Source organism: Rana temporaria, chromosome 1 (genome assembly GCF_905171775.1).
Source record: "Rana temporaria chromosome 1, aRanTem1.1, whole genome shotgun sequence".
Classification (NCBI taxonomy): Eukaryota; Metazoa; Chordata; class Amphibia; order Anura; family Ranidae; genus Rana; species Rana temporaria.
In genome coordinates this window covers 490,193,861-490,213,653 of record NC_053489.1, presented here as the reverse complement: position 1 = coordinate 490,213,653, position 19,793 = coordinate 490,193,861, and the positions used below count along the sequence as shown (strand labels likewise).

Here is a 19,793-nt window from a genome sequence, read left to right as displayed (position 1 = left end):
TTGTTCATATTACACATTATTAGGGGTTAAGGGGCAGTGGACAGGGAGTGAGGTCAGCAGCTGACAGACTTTGGGAATATCAGGCACAGGCTAACTTATATGTCGACAGAATGGCCCAGCGATCACGCGACCCTGCCGTGAGCTCTGTGAACGTGCCTGCGGGACCTGCGGACTCGATGTCAGCCAGTGTCCCGCAATCGGGTCACGGAGCTGAAGAACGGGGAGATGTCAGTATAAACACAACATCTCCCCGTTCTTCCTAGTGACAGGTCACAGATCGTCTGCTCCCTCTCATCGGGAGCAGCAATCAGTGATGTGTCACTCGTAGCCATGCCCCCTAACAGTTAGAACCACTCCCTAGGACACACTTAACTCCTTCCTAGCCCCCTAGTGGTTAACCCCTTTACTGCCAGTCACATTTACACAGTAATCAGTGCATTTTTCTAGCACTGATCGCTGTATAAATGTGAATGGTCCCAAAATAGCGCCAAAAGTGTCTGATGTGTCCGCTATAATGTCGTAGTCACGATAAATATCGCAGATCACCGCCATTACTAGTAAAAAAAAATATTAATAAAATTGCCATAAAACTATCCCCTATTTTGTAGATGCTATGGGCCAGATTCACAGAAGAAATATGCCGGAGTATCTACTGATACTCCGGCGTATTTTCAAATTTGCCGCGTTGTATCTTTAGTTTAAATCCTCCAACCAAGATACGACGGCTACTGGCTTCGATCAGACAGGCGTACGGCTTCGTATGCCTTCGGATCGTAGGTGCAATACTTCGGCGCCCGCTGGGTGGAGTTTGCGTCGTTTTCCGCGTCGGGTATGCTAATTTGCTTTTTCCGGCGATCCACGAAGGTACGCGCGGCCGTCACATTCACTTACGTCGTCGCTAGTCGGCTTTTCCCGGCGTATAGTTAAAGCTGCTATTTATTGGCCTATATTTAGATTTGCCATGTTAAAGTATGGCCGTCGTTCCCGAGTCGAATTTAAAACATTTTTTTTTTTTTGCGTAAGTCGTCCGTGAATAGGAAAGGACGTAACTCACGTCGACGTTCAAAAAATTACGTCGGTGCGACGTCAGCACGGTGGGAAATCTCAAAACGGAGCATGCGCAGTACGTTCAGCGCGGGAACGCGCCTAATTTAAATGATCCACACCCCATTTGAATTAGGCGGGCTTGCGCCGGAGGGATTTACGCTACGCCGCCGCAACTTTACAGGCAAGTGCTTTGTGAATCAAGCACTTGCCCGTAAAACTTGCAGCGGTGTAACGTAAATTCGATACGATACGCCGCCGCAAATGTCTGTGAATCTGGCCCCAAAACTTTTGCGCAAACCAATCAATAAACGCCTATTGCGATTTATTTTCTTTTTTTTCTTTTACCAAAACTATGTAGAAGAATACGTTTCAGCCTAAACTGAGGAAAAAAATGTATATGTTTTTTGGGGTTATTTATTATAGTAAAAAAGTTTAAAATATTGCTTATTTTTTTCAAAATTGTCGCTCTATTTTTGTTTATAGCGCAAAAAAATAAAAACCACAGAGGTGATCAAATACCACCAAAAGAAAGCTCTATTTGTGGGGGAAAAAAACGCCAATTTTGTTTGGGAGCCACGTCGCACGTGCAATTGTCAGTTAAAGCGACGCAGTGCCGAATCACAAAAAGTCCTCTGGTCTTTGGCCAACCAAATGGTCCGGGGTGAAGTGGTTAATGGTACCGTAACAATTTTAAAATACACAGCATATTATATTATTTAATATCAGCATATTAAAACATACATATTTGTTTAAAAATATATATCTCGGTCTATTCATTCACGGGGGGGGGGGGGGGGGGGGGGGGGGGGGGGGGTGTGTATTTACAACTAACAAAGATGGCAGTAACAGTTCACCCTGTGTCAGTTAAATTTTAATGCTCCACATGTATATAATACTACAGAAACAAGAGAAGGAAAAACAAGTTAATCATAATTTACATGATAAGACGTCACATATGTGCAGCCTTTTGGACTGCACATATTCTTAGACAACTTGCCCAATCTCTATAAGGCAAATATAAATCTATGAATCAAAACAGATGTTGTTAGTATAATGTCTATCTGACTGTATAACTATTTATGTGTCTTCAACAAGAATGTAAGACTAAAAATTCAGGCAAATACAATTGTAATCCAATTGCCATCTTGGATAGCTACAATGTTTATTAACTTGATTTTGATATACTTTAGATTTCCCACCCATGTAAAATTTCTAGACTTTGTTTATGTACAGTTGTGGCCAAAAGTTTTGAGAATGACACAAATATTAGTTTTCACAAAGTTTGCTACTAAACTGCTTTTAGATCTTTTGTTTCACTTGTTTCTGTGATGTAGTGAAATATAATTACACGCACTTCATACGTTTCAAAGGCTTTTATCGACAATTACATGACATTTATGCAAAGAGTCAGTATTTGCAATGTTGGTCCTTCTTTTTCAGGACCTCTGCAATTCGACTGGGCATGCTCTCAATCAACTTCTGGGCCAATTCCTGACTGATAGCAACCCATTCTTTCATAATCACTTCTTGGAGTTTGTCAGAATTAGTGGGTTTTTGTTTGTCCACCTGCCTCTTGAGGATTGACCACAAGTTCTCAATGGGATTAAGATCTGGGGAGTTTCCAGGCCGATGTCCACGTTTTGGTCCCAGAGACACTTATTTATCACTTTTGCCCTATGGCACGGTGCTCCATCGTGCTGGAAAATGCATTGTTCTTCACCAAACTGTTGTTGGATTGTTGGAAGAAGTTGCTGTTGGAGGGTGTTTTGGTACCATTCTTTATTCATGGCTGTGTTTTGGGGCAAAATTGTGAGTGAGCCCTCTCCCTTGGATGAGAAGCAACCCCACACATGAATGGTCTCAGGATGCTTTACTGTTGGCATGACACAGGACTGATGGTAGCAAGCCTTTTTCCTGATGCCCCAAACAATCGGAAAGAGGCTTCATCGGAGAATATGACTTTGCCCCAGTCCTCAGCAGTCCATTCACCATATTTTCTGCAGAAGATCAATCTGTCCCTGATGTTTTTCTTGGAGAGAAGTGGCTTCTTTGCTGCCCTTCTTGACACCAGGCCATCTTCCAAAAGTCTTCGCCTCACTGTGCGTGCAGATGCGCTCACACCTGCCTGCTGCCATTCCCGAGCAAGCTCTGCACTGGTGGCACTCCGATCCCGCAGCTGAATCCTCTTTAGGAGACGGTCCTGGCGCTTGCTGGACTTTCTTGGGCACCCTGAAGCCTTCTTCACAAATGCAGTGGACATTTTTTTATGGAATTAAGTTAATTTTCATTGCAAAGAGGAACTTTGCAATTAATTGCAATTCGGCTGATCACTCTTCATAACATTCTGGAGTATATGCAATTTCCCATCTCAAGGCAGCAGACCTTGTGAAAATTAGTATTTGTGTTATTCTCAAAACTTTTGGCCATGGCTGTACATGTACGAGCAGATTTCATCATGTCTTCTATTAATTATTAAAGTGGATGTAAACCCGAAAAACATTTTTTTATTCTTTGCTGTCACAATGTACAGTATAAGATTTCCTATCATCTGTGCCCAGTCTTGCCACACAGAGTTAATCCAGCTCTGAGCAATCGTCTTTTATTGTTTAGTGAAATAAAACGGACTTACAGAGAAAAACCTTGGTCCGTTCCGCCCCCTTGCTGTGAGTCACAGGTTATTTACATATCTCATGCACTAGCTTGGAGACAGGCATTATTTTTTAATTCCCACCCCCACTCCTTTTCTGAAGTCATGTGGTTACTTTTCTGGATTTTGACTTGATGTTAGTGATCATAGCAGAATTAAGTGTAAGGGGAGTGTAGAGGTGGGCAGGGAGGGAGTCTACTGACATCACAACTCCACCCACAGAGCTCCAGACAACAGATCCACCCACAGAATCTGCAGTTTTTCAGTTCTTATAACAGACAGAGGGGAGACATTTGACAGGTAAGGATACATGCAGGAGGCATGTATATCCTTATAGATCAGCACTATGGCAGTAGTTTAGAAAGGATGAGAGTGGGTTTACATCCACTTTAATGATAAATGTAAGCTGTGTTTTTAACTAAAACAAAATGTGAAATGATCTCTCTTGTATGTGATGCTACAGCTATTTCTTTCTAAGTCTGAATAAGTGAACGCTGTAATTGCCAAGACAGGAAACAGTGCTACATTGTACTGTGTTTGTGCATTATTCTGGATGAGTGGGTTACTACTGGCTGTCTTTTAGTGGAAACGTTTTGTGTGTGAGGAGGGAGAATGTTGCTGGAATGCAGCCTGTGACATGGCATTTACATTTTGTTGACAGAACGAAAATGAAGAAAATAACAGCAAGAACATTCAGAGTCTACTGTGTACGCCTATCAAGAATGGAAAGAAGAATAAAGTTATAGGTATTTATTCCATTCCTACATCTTATGCCAAACTTGAAAGAGATTTAAAGGTAAACCAACCATTAAAAAATAAAATCACCTGAAACATGCAATTGGTGGTATTACCCAACACACCAGTCCCTGTTGCCACCCGCTTTAAAATCCCAGTACCATCAGGTGTGAAACTACTTCTGCCCTTCACACAATGCACTCCTTGGGGGCTGTGTGGTCAATCAAACATGGTACAAGTATTGAAGTCAAGGGGTGAATGTGTCAGCCAGGGAAATTATATTTTCATAAAAAGGTTTTAGTAATGGCAGCCCCCATAATTCTTTAATGTTAGGTTTCCTTTAAATAGGTTCTGTATTCTTAAAGTAGAATGAAAGAAAGAAGTGTAAATTTATAATTGGAGACAAATCTAGAGATACTGTATTCATCAGGGTATTGCGCGCTCCGGCGTATAGCGCGCACCCCTAAAGTGGACCCGCATTCCTGTAAAAAAAAGATTTTAGTACTTACAGTTTTGGTGTCTTGCGCGGCGTCCAAAATCGTGGGTGCGCGATATACGCCGATACCCGCTTCCTGCGCCGAGTTTGAACTACTGCGCCGGCATATACAGAGTGCAGTACACTCGTGTATAGTCGGGCAGGCTCGGCTCCTCTAGCGGTCACGTCCTGTGCGTCCTATACGTCCAGGACGTGACTGCGAGAGAACCCGAGCCTGCCCGACTATATACGAGTGTACTGCGCTCGGTATATGCCGGCGCAGTAGTTCAAACTCGGCGCAGGAAGCGGGTATCGGCGTATATCGCGCACCCACGATTTTGCCCTGAATTTCAGGGCAAAAAAGTGCGCGGTATACGCCGATAAATACGGTAGTTTAAGAGTTGCCAAAGTCATGTTGTCAGTGTCTGAGTTTTACATATCTTTCTTTTATGCTTTTGTTTTAAATATGGAAGCTGACGCATTTATTGTTCCAATAAAAATTAGGGAAAAAAAGATGTTCTTTGTATTTTCTTTATATGACTATTTCCTGGCATGTGACAACGAAAAGTCTGCTCTCGGAAACCTATTGTTTACTATGTAATATAGAACACTGTTTTCCATTACAAAAACTAGTTCATGAGCAGATGACTTGGGGCTCATGCAAATGGACGTTTGCAGGTCCAAATCTCCTAGCGTAAAAAATACCTGTGTTTTTCTGCTCCTGGAGAGCCACAAGTAGCATATATAGGTATAAGTTTTGCATTCAGGGAATACATCATACACACATGTGCAGGTGAACACTGATACAAAAAAAATCAGAGTTTGCCTGAGTATGGCTGCATACAGCCATTAACGTATTTGGCTTGCTGTGGGCGGCACCCTCGACTTCCCAGATGCAGAAAAATTGTGGCGTTTTTACACTAGAGGTGAACTGTTCCTGCAAGCATCCATGTGCATGAGCCCTTAAAAGAGAGGTATGGGCTATGGGGGAAAAAAAACATTATACACCCCTAGGTGGATGCAACATCGATCCGATGCTGCATCTGTCCCACAACGACTCTGCACAGAGAACTGAGCAATCAAACACCACAATTACTCAGTTCTCTCCCTTTCGCTGTGAGCAGAGAGCCATAACTGTCAGTCACCGGCTCTCTGCTCTGTCCCTCCAGAATTTATTGAAGCGCTGAGCTGTCGAGGGGGTGGGAGTGGCTGGCTCAGGTGTTGGTCCAGGCTTCTGAGAGGATCCCAACCATATGTTTGGAATATCTTCAGAGCCTAGACCGGGTCTGTGATGTCAGCCAACAGCGGTCTGAAGCCCGCTGTCAGCTGAAAATGAATCACAGAAGTACAGAACAAACTGCACTCCTGTGACCCATAGGAGAGGTATAGCCAAAAAAGCTTTGGCTATACTTCCGCATTCAAAGTGCAGACTTAGTCAGACTTGCCAGTAACACACTTCCTGTGACACTCTATACAGGAGGAGCAGCGTTGTCACCCATGGACAAGACTACAGAACATTTCCTTAGCATGGGGGGTGTTGTAGTCTATAGTGATTACTGGTAATAATGCTGATACCAGCACAGGCAGAGAGCACCGAATGTTATCAGTTATCACCAGGGCTTTTTTTCTCAGACAATAGGTGCAGGAACTACCCTTTTCCGAGTCACTTGTTTTCTCCGCCCCAACTCACCTCTGAGCAACGTCCCTTGGTTACATCCCATACCCAACTCCCAGTACCGCCCTTTTAGACAATACAGAACCAAGTATCATTTTGTTGTGCTAAGTAATTTGTATGGAATTCGGTTTCCCTTTCAGCCAGCAACAATAGATCCCCCTAACAATGTACCACCCACAACAAAATCCCCCCCCCTAGCAACAATAGATTCCCGGCAGCATCAACAGATCTACGCACAGCCAGCATTAATAGACTCTCTGGCAGCCATCAACAATAGACCCATCCCCCAACAGTAGATCTTCTTCAGCAAAAATAGATCCCCTCCAGCTAGAATAGATCCACCAGCAGTGAGCATCAATACCCTGCAGCACACCCCATTACCCCTTGACATTACATACAGTCAGTCCAGGAGGTGCCGGAACTGCGTTCCCACTGAAAAAAAGCCGTGGTTATCACAACCTTTTGTGGCAAGCTCGACAGGTATTGTTTTTTCCACTTAATAAACAATTAAAACAAAATGCTTTTCATTTTATATTTAAAAGACTCAAAGGGAGCAAAAAAAAAAGTGTTGGATACAGATGTAATATATAAATATGTTTTTACTATAATAACTCTGGATCACTTAGTCTATAAACCAATTTGTACTGTCCTCTATCCAATATCAATTGATCATTAGCCGAAAACATCCAGTGTGTTATTTATTATTAATAATTTTGGAGCAGATTATACGGCATGTGTATACAGCAGTTTAATTAACTAATAAGAAATACTTGACACTTTTCAGTTCTAATGACAAACATGGTCACATTTGCCTTTAGTTATAACGTTTTCGAATGTAGCAATGTCTCTGGTGGTACATTCATTACAGGAGTTTGCCAACTTGTAAACAAGGTAGAAGAAAGTTCTGGCAAAATCAAGACCTTCAACAGAAATGATGAGCAATTTTTGGAAGCCTTTGCAATTTTCTGTGGCTTGGGGATCCAGAACACCCAGATGTATGAAGTTGTGGACCGAGCAATGGCCAAACAGATGGTGACATTAGAGGTGAGTCCACAATGAAAGGATTGTTCTTGGCAGACTGATGCAATGCTGACATCTTGCTGAAGCATTAAATAATTATTGTCAAACACAAGCTTTTAGATACCCTCCTTAAGGATTTTCAATCTTCTGGCACTGCTCTGTAAAAAGTTGGCTTAAGTTTTGTATTCCAGACACCCATCTGTGTTCGCCTGAAGCTGCATTCTGCATTCTGCACTGCCTGATATTAAACTTGTTAATAATGCATGTCTTGACCCAGGTCACACTGCAAAGAAGTGTTAAAGAATAGATCGTAATCCATACAAGGAATTGTAATCCATTTGTGTTATCACATTTATAAAGCTTGTTACACACTTTTTTACTTTAACTTATTCAGAAAGAAAAAAGGCAGTTTCCCAGAGCCATTAATTAAAAAATATTTTTTTCTGAGTTGGCTACAGTAAATTAAAATGTAATTGAGTAACATAGCATAGCAAATCGCGTAACTGCTTTTTTTTTTTAGAATCCACAGAAATTGTAAGTATCCAGCAGTGCTAATTACATTTTTAATATTATTGACTTATTTTTTTTTCAATGTCAAAAATACATGCAATCTTCCTCAACTTCTTATTTTTTTACTTAGTGCAATATACAGTGCTGTGAAAATGTTTGCCACCTTTCTTTTATTATTATTTTTTGCATATTTGTCACACTTAAATGACTCAGATCATCAAACAAATTTTATTATTACACAAAGATAAACCAAGTAAATACAAAATTCAGTTTTTAAATGATGGTTACATTTATTAAGGCAAAAAAAAACTGTCCAAACCTGCCTGGCTTTATGTGAAAAAGTAATTGCCCCCTAAACCTAATAACTGGTTGTGCCACCCTTGGCGGCAACAAATGCAATTGAGAGTTTGCGATAACTGGCAATGAGTCTTTTACATTGCTGTGGAGCAATTTTGGCCCACTCTTCTTTGCAGAATTGCTTTAATTCAGCCACATTGGAGGGTTTTCCAGTATGAACAGCCTGTGTAATACAGCTTCCTAATTAGATTTAAGTCTGGGCTTTCACTAGGCCACTCTAAAACCTACATTTTGCTTTGTTTGAACAATTTAATGGTGGACTTGCTGTTGTGTTTTTCGGGCTATTGTCCTGCTGCATAACCCAAGTGCGCTTGAGCTGATGTCACAAACTGATGGCCGGACATTCTCCTTTAGGATTTTTTGGTAGTGCTCAGAATTCATGATTACATCAATTATGTTAAGTTGCCCAGGTCCAGAAGCATCAAAGCAGCCCCAGATCATAACGCTACCACCACCATGTCTGACTGTTGGTATGATGTTCTTGTTATGAAATGCTGTGTCCGTCTGCATCCGGTCCCCCATAGGGGACAGCGGAGCAGAGACAGGGCGGACCCTGCACTGTGTGCGGGGACCGCCCTATCCGCCAACAGCTCAGCGGGGATTCCCGCTGAGCTTTGGCGGACACACGGAGCGGACCCAGAAACGGTCCGCTCCGTGTGAAAGAGCCCTAAGGGTTTGGACTTTGAATGAAGCAGGCAGGTGTAAGCAGTTTACATTTATTGGAAATCAGTGATAAGTTGCATGAGGGTAATCATGTAGTGCAAAGTGGATTTGCCTTTAGTAAATAACCCCCTTTGTGTTGTTTTTAGTCAGCAGTGGCTTTGGCCTTGGAACTCTCCCATGGATGCCAGTCTCTTTCTTATTGTTGAATCATTAACAGTGATCTTTCCTTAACCTCCCTGGCGGTATGATTCTGTCTGGAATTACGTACCAAAAGCGGTACAATTATTTTGCAAGGAAATTTGGTGTTTTATACTGTAGGCCTGTAATTTTTAGAAATAACTCACTTAAATCTGACCAAGCAAGAGTCTTGTAGGCATCCCGGGTATGATTTTTTTTTTAAAACAAAATTATAAATTATAATATAATAAATAATTATAAATAATTCTAACAAATAATAATATAATTATAATAAAAATTATTCAATAATGTAATCAACTCAAAATCACTGAAATGTGCTCAGTTGCAGAATTGTCACTGTCATTATTTTTTTTTTTTTTTATGACGAATTTCCCCACAAATCGCTATCGCACATTTCTGCAAGTGATTATAATGTATTATCGCTGTTTTCTAGCTGATCTAAAACCATTTTTGACATAAAGGGACACTTTTGGACAATCTACAGTTTTTAGGCAGAAATTACATTTTTTATTTTTATAAAAGTACATGTAGGGCACTGGGCAGACCACTAGGGACAAGGGGGGTGTGTATTTTTTACATACAGTACTGTAATCTATAAGATTACAGTATACTGTATGTAAAGTGTTTGTTTACTTTTTTGAATTTGGTGCCGTTCTCCGCTCCCGTGCGTCGTAACGTCACAGGGAACGGAGATCGGCGGCACACGGGGAGACTGTGAATCGAGCGAGGAGGTCCCGCTTGCTCACACAGCGGGGTGGCATCGCTGGATCCAGGGATAAGGTAAGTAACTTGCCTGTGGATCCAGCGAAAGGTAAGCCGCGCCGCTGCACACTCTGCACGTCCAGCCCGAGTGTGACTCGGGGTTACCGATCCTAACATGGAAAACCAACCCGAGTCACGCTCGGGTTTACCGCCAGGGAGGTTAAGGCAAATGAGGCATGCAGTTCTATAGATGTTGTTCTGGGTTCTTTTATGACTTCCTGGATGAGTCTTCTTCATGTTCTTGGAATCATTTGTGTAGGCTGGCCACTCCTGGGAAGGTTCACCACTGTTCCAAGTTATCTCCAGTTGTGGATAATGGCTGGAACTGGAATTCCAAAGCCTTAGAAATGGCTTTAAAACCCTTCCTAGACTGATACATGTACATTACGTTTCTAATCTGTTCTTGAATTTTTTTAGATTGTGGCATGATGTGTGGCTTTTTTGTGCATGTCATTTATTTGGGGGGGAGCAGATACCCTCTTTTTAGAGGGATCCAGCTCCCACTTCCTCCTGAAGCACTGTGGTGTCGGAAGGAAGTTCACCTCTTCCCCCTCCCTCTCTGCAATCATCTAGGACACGTCACGGGTCCCAGATGATTGCCCGGCCAGTCATGGTGTGCGTGTCGTGCATGCGCAGTGCGTGCCCAGCTGTGTAGACACAGCTGGGCGCCCACAGTGACAAGTCCAGCGCTGCAGAAAGAAGGGGGAGACGAGCGAGGTTCTGTACGCCTGCATGACTGGAACCTGGGACAGGTGAGTGTCCGATTAATAAAAGTCAGCAGCTACACATTTTTAGCTGCTGACTTTTATATGGGTGGAACTCCGCTTTAAGTGCTGATGTGAGGCCTTCCATTCAGTGGATTTTGGAAATCATGGATAACCACAAAGTTAGAGAAGGGGTACTCTCCCTAACCAAAGGACTGGAATACAAGCCCTGGCAGCATTGACCAAGTGGATGAGAAGGTTTTTTTTGTAGTGTTTCCTGGACAAAGGAGAGAAATAAAGTAGGTATCTGGCTGGATCAGTACCTAGGTCAACATTTGTCAATTGTTTGATGGTCTACCTGACAGTGGTCCAAAAAGGTTGGAGTTTGGTGCATGTCAATGCTATTCAATTTATGTCTCATCGTTAATGCGTTAGTTTGGGTATGTCCAAAAGATGTGATAGAAAGTTCCTTCTGCTTCCAAGCATCTCCAACAGGTATTAGGCGTGCGAGAAGACTTTGTACATCGGACTAAGATTTTATACCCTAATTCCTGGTTGGCAATGCAGGAATAATGTGTAAAGTATAGGATATCTGCCTTTTGAGTAGGTGAAAAGGTGGTATGTAAGTCCCATTCCCACTTCAAAGCAAAGGGAGGGACGAAGTCTTTATCTGGAAACAGTTAGGAACTTATATGCAGTGGGAACTGCATGGGCAGACTAAGAGGAGTCCATGCATGTATGTTCAAAAGACCAGGGCAGTAACACTAGGGTTGAGCCTTTAAAGGAAATGGTGAAGCTGTTGGAGTCTCCATGGGTCAAGGGGGGATCAAACACTGCTGAATGGCGTGAGTGTGTTTAAGGCCAGTGTCGGTAAAAAAAAAAATCTCGTAAGCGAAAGATCCTCTGGGACAGGTGTTGTTTGAAGTGATGGTCGGAAAGTCCTGGTGGGAACTCTGGGTTCCCTAGAGCAGGAGTAAGGCATGAGGCCAGAGGAAAAAACTTGCCAGAAGAATTAGCCTGTGAAAGTACCCAGAGGGTAGGGCCTACAAGAGTGTGACACTTAAAACTACAAGATGCTTTTGGTGTAACCAAGGAAGGCAGCACAGTGGTATGGCATAGGTGGATTGCTCTAGGGTGATCCACAATGTATTTTTCATTTTTAAACATTACCCTAAATAAAAAAATAAAAAAATAAACAATAGCAAAGAACAAACTGCCACTATATGCACAAAGAAAAAAATCCACAATTTGTGTTCGTAGTCTCTACACTGGGTGATAATTCATGCCAAATTGGTCTCTTGGTGGTATTTTATCAGATCTGGGAATGCAATGCCTCCAGATTGCTTGGGCATGGAGAGGTAGGCATGTGAGATATGGGCACTTGAATGTGCACAGATAAATCTGATTAATTCACCCTGGAGAGCTTTTAGGTACCTTGGAGATATGAGGGTCGGGAGCATATGGAACAAGTATATGTAGTACCCTGGGAATGACCATCATCTTCAAGATGGAACTCAGGCTGAACCAGGTATGGGTCAGGAGTTCCATTTCTGGAGGTCAATCTTGATGGAACTTAGGAGAGGAGAAAAGTAAGCCTTGAAAACCCCATCTTGGGGATAGTTTCAGTGCATAGATATGTGTTGTGGGATTTGGCCCACTGAAAGGGGAATTCTCTGTGCAGCTGTTCGACATAAGCACAGGATAGGGAGACATCCAAGACCTCTGATTTATGGTAGTTCATTTTAAAACTGGAAAGCTCACCAAAGTGGAGTGGTAATGACAAACAAAAGGACATAGGCAGACCATTAAAGTTGGTATTCTGGCGTGACAGAAATTTTAAACATAAAACATTAGGTGTCGGGTGGTTAAGCGCTACGTTGACTACTAAGGTTGAGTGGTGTCAATAGTTAATTTCATATTTTTTGTTTTATCATGTAATTTCAAGTAATTTTCAATCATTATAAAGTTGTAGTTTAATTGGTGTAATATTTTCTTTCTTTGGTCATCAACATGCTGGTCATGTTTTTTAATAAAGCCTTTCTGTTTTAATTTCACATCTTAAGCTAGACCCAATGACATCATCACAAAATGTATTGATGGGTGGGTGTTAGTCTGAAGGAATATGCATTCCTAGGCAGACAGCATTTGCATGCAGGCCATCCTAGGTAACGCCCACATGTGAAGCAGAGCCTCCATGATTGAAAAATGCAAATCTAATAAAATTGGGGGGGGACAGTCGGCTAGGTGGCGCTGAATGTCCTCCAGCTCAGAAATAGCTTGCTGTTGCCTCTAATGCACAACATAAGAAGCTCACAATGTGTAGTGAAATCAGAGTAAGGCTGGGCTGGACTTAAGCTTTAGCCCACGTTCGCATTGGGCTGATTTGACATGTCAAATTGCATGTCAAATTGGCGGCTATTTACGCAATAGCATCGTCCGATTCCAAAAAGTAGTTCCTGTACTACTTTTTGAGACTTTGGGGGTGATTTGAATAGACATCTGTGCATGAACCCACACAGATGTCTGTCAAATCGCCCCTGAAGTCGGACTGCATTCCTGGTTAGAAATCGTGCAAGTTCAGCTGATTTCTAAGCCGCATTTAGTGTGAACCTGTGCTTAAAGCCCAATTGTAACTTTCAAAAAATGACAGAAAACAGGTGAGGATGGATCAAAGAGTAAGTGATATTTGTCTCACTGTCCTTTATGTGCATAATGTCATACAGAGAGCAGCAGTTCTTATCTGAAGACTCCTGCCTGGCATAGGACCAAGGTAGCTTGGATTATTTAACAGTTTGCCTCTCTGTATACCTGTAAACTATATGTAATGTCCAGTATGTTCTCATGTTTTTATTTTTACTCCATTTTTGTTTTCTCAATCTAAAGTTGGTCAAACATATACAGATTTTTTTCGTTCAGCCTGCGGGCTAAACCAAAAAATATAACAGATTCCTCTAGCCACACTATACAGCAAGGATGGACCACTCCCCCACTGCAGCTATTGTATTTTGACAGCTGGCTCTGCCTCTGATTGGATGCAGCCACTGTTCAGCAAACAATTTTTCAGTCTGCTAGAAGGGTCAGGGCCACCCATTAAGCAAATTTGGGACAGTGTATGGCCAGCCCAAGGAATGTCTTTTTAACTCCAATGCAGTAGTATCCCAAGTTCAATAAGGAACACAGAGCTGAATTACTAAATAAGTAAAGACTGTTCACTTAGTAAATGAAATGTTCCTTTTCTCCTCTTCTCCTTAGTAAATTAGCCCAACGGCTAACTTGTTTTCTGCTGTGCTGGTTTAAAAACACAAACTTTTTTGTATGGCAGATTCTTTCATATCATGCATCTGCTGCTGAAGAGGAAACCATGGAGCTGCAGGTAACAGCGGTAAAAAACCTTTTATTTCTCTTTCAAAATAGTGTATTGGTATACATTTCAAAATGTTTTAATATTATGCTTCTGAGAGTTGTTATTAATATGTGAAATGTTGGTTATTTCGATTTGCTGTGCAGTGCTGATATATGACAGCAACGTACAGAAATCTATTCACATTAGTCCATTCCCAAAAAGTCCCAAAGACCTCGCAATATATGCTCCTACAGCACTCCAAGTACAATTTGGATGGAATGCCATTAGACCAGCCCTCAAAATTTCAACTCGCCTGCATTTGGTGAGTGGAAATATGCTGAAGGTGAGTATGGACAGGGCGGGCAGTAAAGTCTGAATCCCCAGCTACTTTCTGCTAACTCTATAACCTTTTAAAGAGGCATCCCGCCTCAACTGTGATGTCCCGGAAATGTATAGCCAGTGCCCCCTGGCCCTCAAATGCTCAAAATATAGGCATTTTAATGTGAACAGTACAGCCAGCTGGGATCGCCCTTCTCCACCCCCCTCCTTTCACATGTCCCCGCCCTGCACAGGCTCGCAGCGCAGGCATTTCAATATGAACAGTACAGTCGCCCGGGACCGTCCCTCTCCACCTCCCTCCTGCCGTACATCTAAGGAGTGGGGTGGTTCATGTCTCCTGGCAGTCTTCGGCAAGGCAGTCCTAAGTGGGCGGGTTCAAACCCTGTCGGTCAGCCCTCAGGGTGCACTGATGCCTGACCGCCGCTGCAGGTGAATGGTAATAATAATGACAGTGTGCTGTGATTGGAAGCAGTACATGTGCTTGAGGGGGTTGGAGGCAATGGTTTGATGGGGGATTGACAGGTGCAGACCTCAGCTCACCACTGTGGAAAACGAATAAAACAAGAAATTGGTCGCATACTGGAACTCCAAATTATCTTGATGTCATCTTTATTGTCAAAAGGGTCAGACAGATACATCAATGGTAGACACGTTTAACAAGCGATAGCGTGCTTGTTCACAACCAACAATCTTTTAATGTTCTGCTCCAATCAGCAATCATATTTTAATGTTCCGCTCCAAATTGATGACTGGTCACTGGGGCTGGATCAGTTTGCACATTATCATTGCATTGGTTTATTAAAGAAACCTTCATTTGACTTAAGTTGTCTGTGTACAAGAGAAAATGTATAGTTCATATTATAGTTCATTTGTTATTGTAAGTGTACAGATGCAATGGTAAGATTCAGTCTAATAAAAAGCCCAGAGTCATCTAATAAAGGATTAATTCCTCTGACTCATTCACTTCTACTAAACAAGCTTTTTACAATAGAGCAGCAAAGGAGAAAGAGGAAAATGTGAAAATAACCCTACAGCTCCACCTAGGGCCAGGATAAAAAAGTACATATGCAATCTTTTTTATTTACCTGACTAAAACATACTATATATAACATATATGTTTTAAACTTGACCATATTAAATGATGTACAAATGACACTATACAAACCAATTAAAATGAAGCTGTGAAAATAGAAATATAGGATCTGCTGACTTGTATTTAAAGATGCAGGAATGGGTCAGTCATTCTGATTCTGGTTTCACTACCTATTAAATCTCTGCCCTTAAACAGGCATGCGGTCAAAGTGTAAAAATTCTGAACTCCTGTCATGCATATCTACTCCAGGTCAGAAACATTCTGGTATCTGAAATCATAATCAGAATGACAGTCCTGAAACCTGCATCTTTAATAAAAAGTCTACAGAGTTCCCTCTAACTGTGTATCCAGGTACACAGTCCAGAATACAAAAATGGCAAATATCTTAATTTCCACAAAAGCATATTAATTGTAACATATACATTCATTAACTGTTTTTGAGTGTAGCATTTATAAGGCAAAACATTTTTTAGCTATAGCAGAAAGACAGCTGGTAATGTCCTGGGGCAAAAACGAGCACTTAATTAGCAATGGGACTCCATGAACCACATGGAGGACACCATATGGGATTTTACATGCAGTTAGATGCTTTTGGTATTTAACTCTATAGCAACCACAGCACTTATTCAGTAATTATTAGTCTAATGCCCCTTTAAAAGCAGTGTCAGGATAGATAGCTGTAACTCTTTCTAGCACCGAACCTAGGGTCCATTACCACTCTCTCTTTATGATACAGCTGGCTCTTCAGACTTTCATTTCTGGCAGAATATCCTTTGACCCCTATACATAGCAGTATGGAATGTGACCCCATTCTACATACTAAGCTGTAACTGTGCTTATGTAAACGTGATGAAAATAATACAAATTTATTGAGCAAAAAAAGAAGTTCCAGACTCGTTGTGAGTCGGATTTTACAGGAATAAGTAGGTTATTCCTAGTCCTAGCTAGAAAAGACATGTGGGGTTTATTTACAGACATCCCAAGTCTCCTGCGAGTTGCAGGAGTCTCCCATATTTCTGCTGTGGCTCCCGGACACCCGCAAGTACCTCCCGATATCCCGGCTGCAAGGCCGATCCTAGATGGTTCCCTGGTTCACAGTGGAGAATGATCGGTGCAGTGGGAAGGGCAACTGTAAATACCGATCTCCCTGTATAGCTTTTTAGCCGACAGCTGGTTCTCCTCCTTTCCCTCCCACGGCTGTCGTCGAAAAAGCTATACAGGGAGATGGGTGTTTACAGCTGTCCTTCCCACCGCACCGATCATTCCCGGTTGTTCCCTGTGTGCTCCTCTGGCCCCCTGTCCTTCTCTGGCCCCCCTCCGTGTCCTTTTACGGCCCCCCTCTGTGTCCTTCCCTGTGTCCTCCTCCCCTCGTGTTCTCCTCTGGCCCCCTGTCCTCTGCCCCCCTTTCCCCCCACAGCTGGCTTTCCTCCTCTCCTGCCGGCTGCTGTCAGGATGGAGAGTGGAGGAAGGGACCAGTAAATTTGGCACCTTCCTTTTCCAGCACTTGCTCCTGTGTCCTGTGTAAACTGAGCAGAGTAACATGTGTTTACTCTGCTTCAGTTTATGAATGGACAGGAGCTTCTGTCTCCTGTCCATTCATCTTCAATGCCGAGAAAAGGACTGGGTAATCTGTCCTTAGTCCCCTTCTCTCTCTCAAAGGGGAGATGTCAGGGGTCTATTTAGTAATTGTAAAAAATTCTAAAAAAAATTAATTGTAAAATATAAAATAAAAAACTACTGACACAAAGCCCCCCCCCCTCCCAAAAAAAGCATTGTGAAAAAATGTTTTTATTAAATTGTAAAAAAAAACCAATACGTACAAATAAAAAACTACTGACACCATCCACTGCCTTGCTGACACTGTCCACTACCCTACTGACACTGTCCACTGCCACATACCCCCCACCCCCTTCCCCAGAAGCACTGTGGATTTTTTTTTTAAATTGCCACAGGGGACGGGTGGATGACGCAGAGCGCCACCTCCCAGAAATGAGTTTGCCACCTCCATGAAAATTGTTTTTGCAGGTTGGGATGTTTGCATTTACTACAACAGGAATTTTCCCCAAGCATGTGTTCACTTCAAATATCCATTCAGGGAATTAAACAGATGGGTAGAGAATACAAATTTACCCTATATCTGATTGGGAATTCCAAAAATCAGCACAGGCTAGGCTATAATAAGATTTTACTGCAGTAGATAATCCCAATACTGTGTAATCTAGAGGAGAACTTTGTAACATTACTGCTATTCCATGATTATTGTGCTTCATTATTTGTAACATAATCCGTTAGTAGCCTCAGAGAAACAAGGTACAATTTGAATTTCCGAGCGAGGAAAGAGAGGCAGTTTTAGTGCTCAAAAGTAGACAAACCCTTGCCTCCTTTCTTTATATTTTATTATTTATAATGAATATAGGAAGCATGGACAGAGAGTCATCATTACATTGAGCACTGCAGATACAGGAGTTCCTACTGGTACAGGGATGCATTTCCCTTTCCCATCTAGAGGGATTGCTACTGGGTTCAGTAGCAATTTGCTAAACTCCTGGTTAATCCATATGTTAGTTCTGTCTAGGCTTCCTTATTTTGTACATCTAAACGTGTCACTGTGAAGAGGAAGGTATAACAAGGAATGAGCATATCTTCTGCGATTTTATGCAAATGATAGAATTCATTGTAATTTAACGGGACTTTAAAGGAATTGGTGTGAAGACCGCTATGTAAAATATTAAGTAAGATGCAAAAAATGTCAAGAGGACTTCTTGCTTACATTCACCAGCTTAGAGAAGAGGTTCATTTAAAATGATCAGGAATAATCACTTTAACCCAACTGATGGTTGAATCAAACACATGATAAATGTGAGAGTGTACAAATTCTGCATGTCTTCATCTCAGTTTTATATGTGCAGGGTTTTCCAAAATTCAGCTCAATAAGAGCAGTAATTTTACAGTTGTTTGCAGTGGATTCAGAAGTCAGTAGCAGACGCTCTGGATTATTTTCCTATTCCCTGCTGTATAGAGATCACCTATGATTTTCGTGATGTACCCTCCAGCTAATTGACGTTTCTTGTCTTTCAAAGGGAGCTGTCGTGCCATCTGCACAATCACTTAAATTAACGGACTTCTACTTCAGTGACTTTGAGCTCTCTGACATAGAAACCACATTAGCCACAAGTCGAATGTTCACAGACCTCAACCTTGTGCAGACTTTCCAAATGAAATACGAGGTAGGAACTCTGTGAAAAGCATACTGAACTGGACTAATTTTGGACTAGTTAAATGATTTTTAATTGCAGCGTTCTGTTTATTCTGGACTCTATAGTTTAGCAATGACTTAACTGAGGAAACACTTCCAGAGCCAACTATGGAACACCATGTGCGTTCATGTGAAATAATATCTTTGTTTGTGCGATTTTTATTATGCTATAATTTCATTACAATTTGTGAACTATAAACAGAGTAAAGTGGTTCCCAATAATATTGGATTAATGCCTGGTGACGGTATAGTGTTGGTGCTGGTGTTTCTTTTGGACTGCATTTAGTGTCTGTTTCAGCCAGGCACATACAGCCATCCTCATAAGATCGACTGTAGATATATATACGGGCTATGAATACAGAAAGGCAGCCAGCACTCGTGCAGAAATCCTCAACACCATACTCTCCTGGGCAAGGGGGCCTATTCAGAGAACCAGTATGAATCAACACGGAATGTAGAGAGAGCCACAGTCTACAGACAGGCTGGTCCACATAAATGTTAATTCAACTTGAAGCAATGATTGTATGTATTGAGCATTTGAATTAATGTATGTTGATACACAAGGTACTGTAGAGCATTTCCTTTTGGCAGGGGTAATATAAACCATAACTATGTTAACCACTTAAGCCCCGGACCATTTGGCTGGCCAAAGACCAGGCCAATTTTTGTGATTCGGCACTGCGTCGCTTTAACTGACAATTGTGTGGTGGTGCGACGTGGCTCTCAAACAAAATTGACGCCCTTTTTTCCCCACAAATAGAGCTTTCTTTTGGTGGTATTTGATCACCTCTGCTGTTTTTATTTTTTGCGCTATAAACAAAAATAGAGCGACAATTTTGAAAGAAAAATTCAATATTTTTTACTTTTTGCTATAATAAATATCCCCCAAAAATATATATAAAAAAAATTTCCTCAGTTTAGGCCGATACGTATTCTTCTACATATTTTTGGTAAAAATCATTTGAAGCA

At 41.8% G+C, this 19,793-nt stretch overlaps 1 protein-coding gene across 3 annotated transcripts in view; it reads left to right on the top strand.

Annotated features, from left to right (window-relative positions):
- Positions 1-19,793, top strand: part of PDE5A (phosphodiesterase 5A) — a 202,082-nt gene that overhangs the window by 139,541 nt on the left and 42,748 nt on the right. For 2 of the 3 annotated variants that reach the window (XM_040330209.1, XM_040330218.1), the window contains exons 9-12: positions 4,356-4,440; positions 7,448-7,623; positions 14,116-14,175; positions 18,649-18,795. In XM_040330209.1, coding sequence (XP_040186143.1) covers positions 4,356-4,440; positions 7,448-7,623; positions 14,116-14,175; positions 18,649-18,795 — 468 coding nt within the window. The remainder of the gene's footprint in view (positions 1-4,355; positions 4,441-7,447; positions 7,624-14,115; positions 14,176-18,648; positions 18,796-19,793) is intronic. The other variant, XM_040330226.1, reaches the window with a different exon arrangement.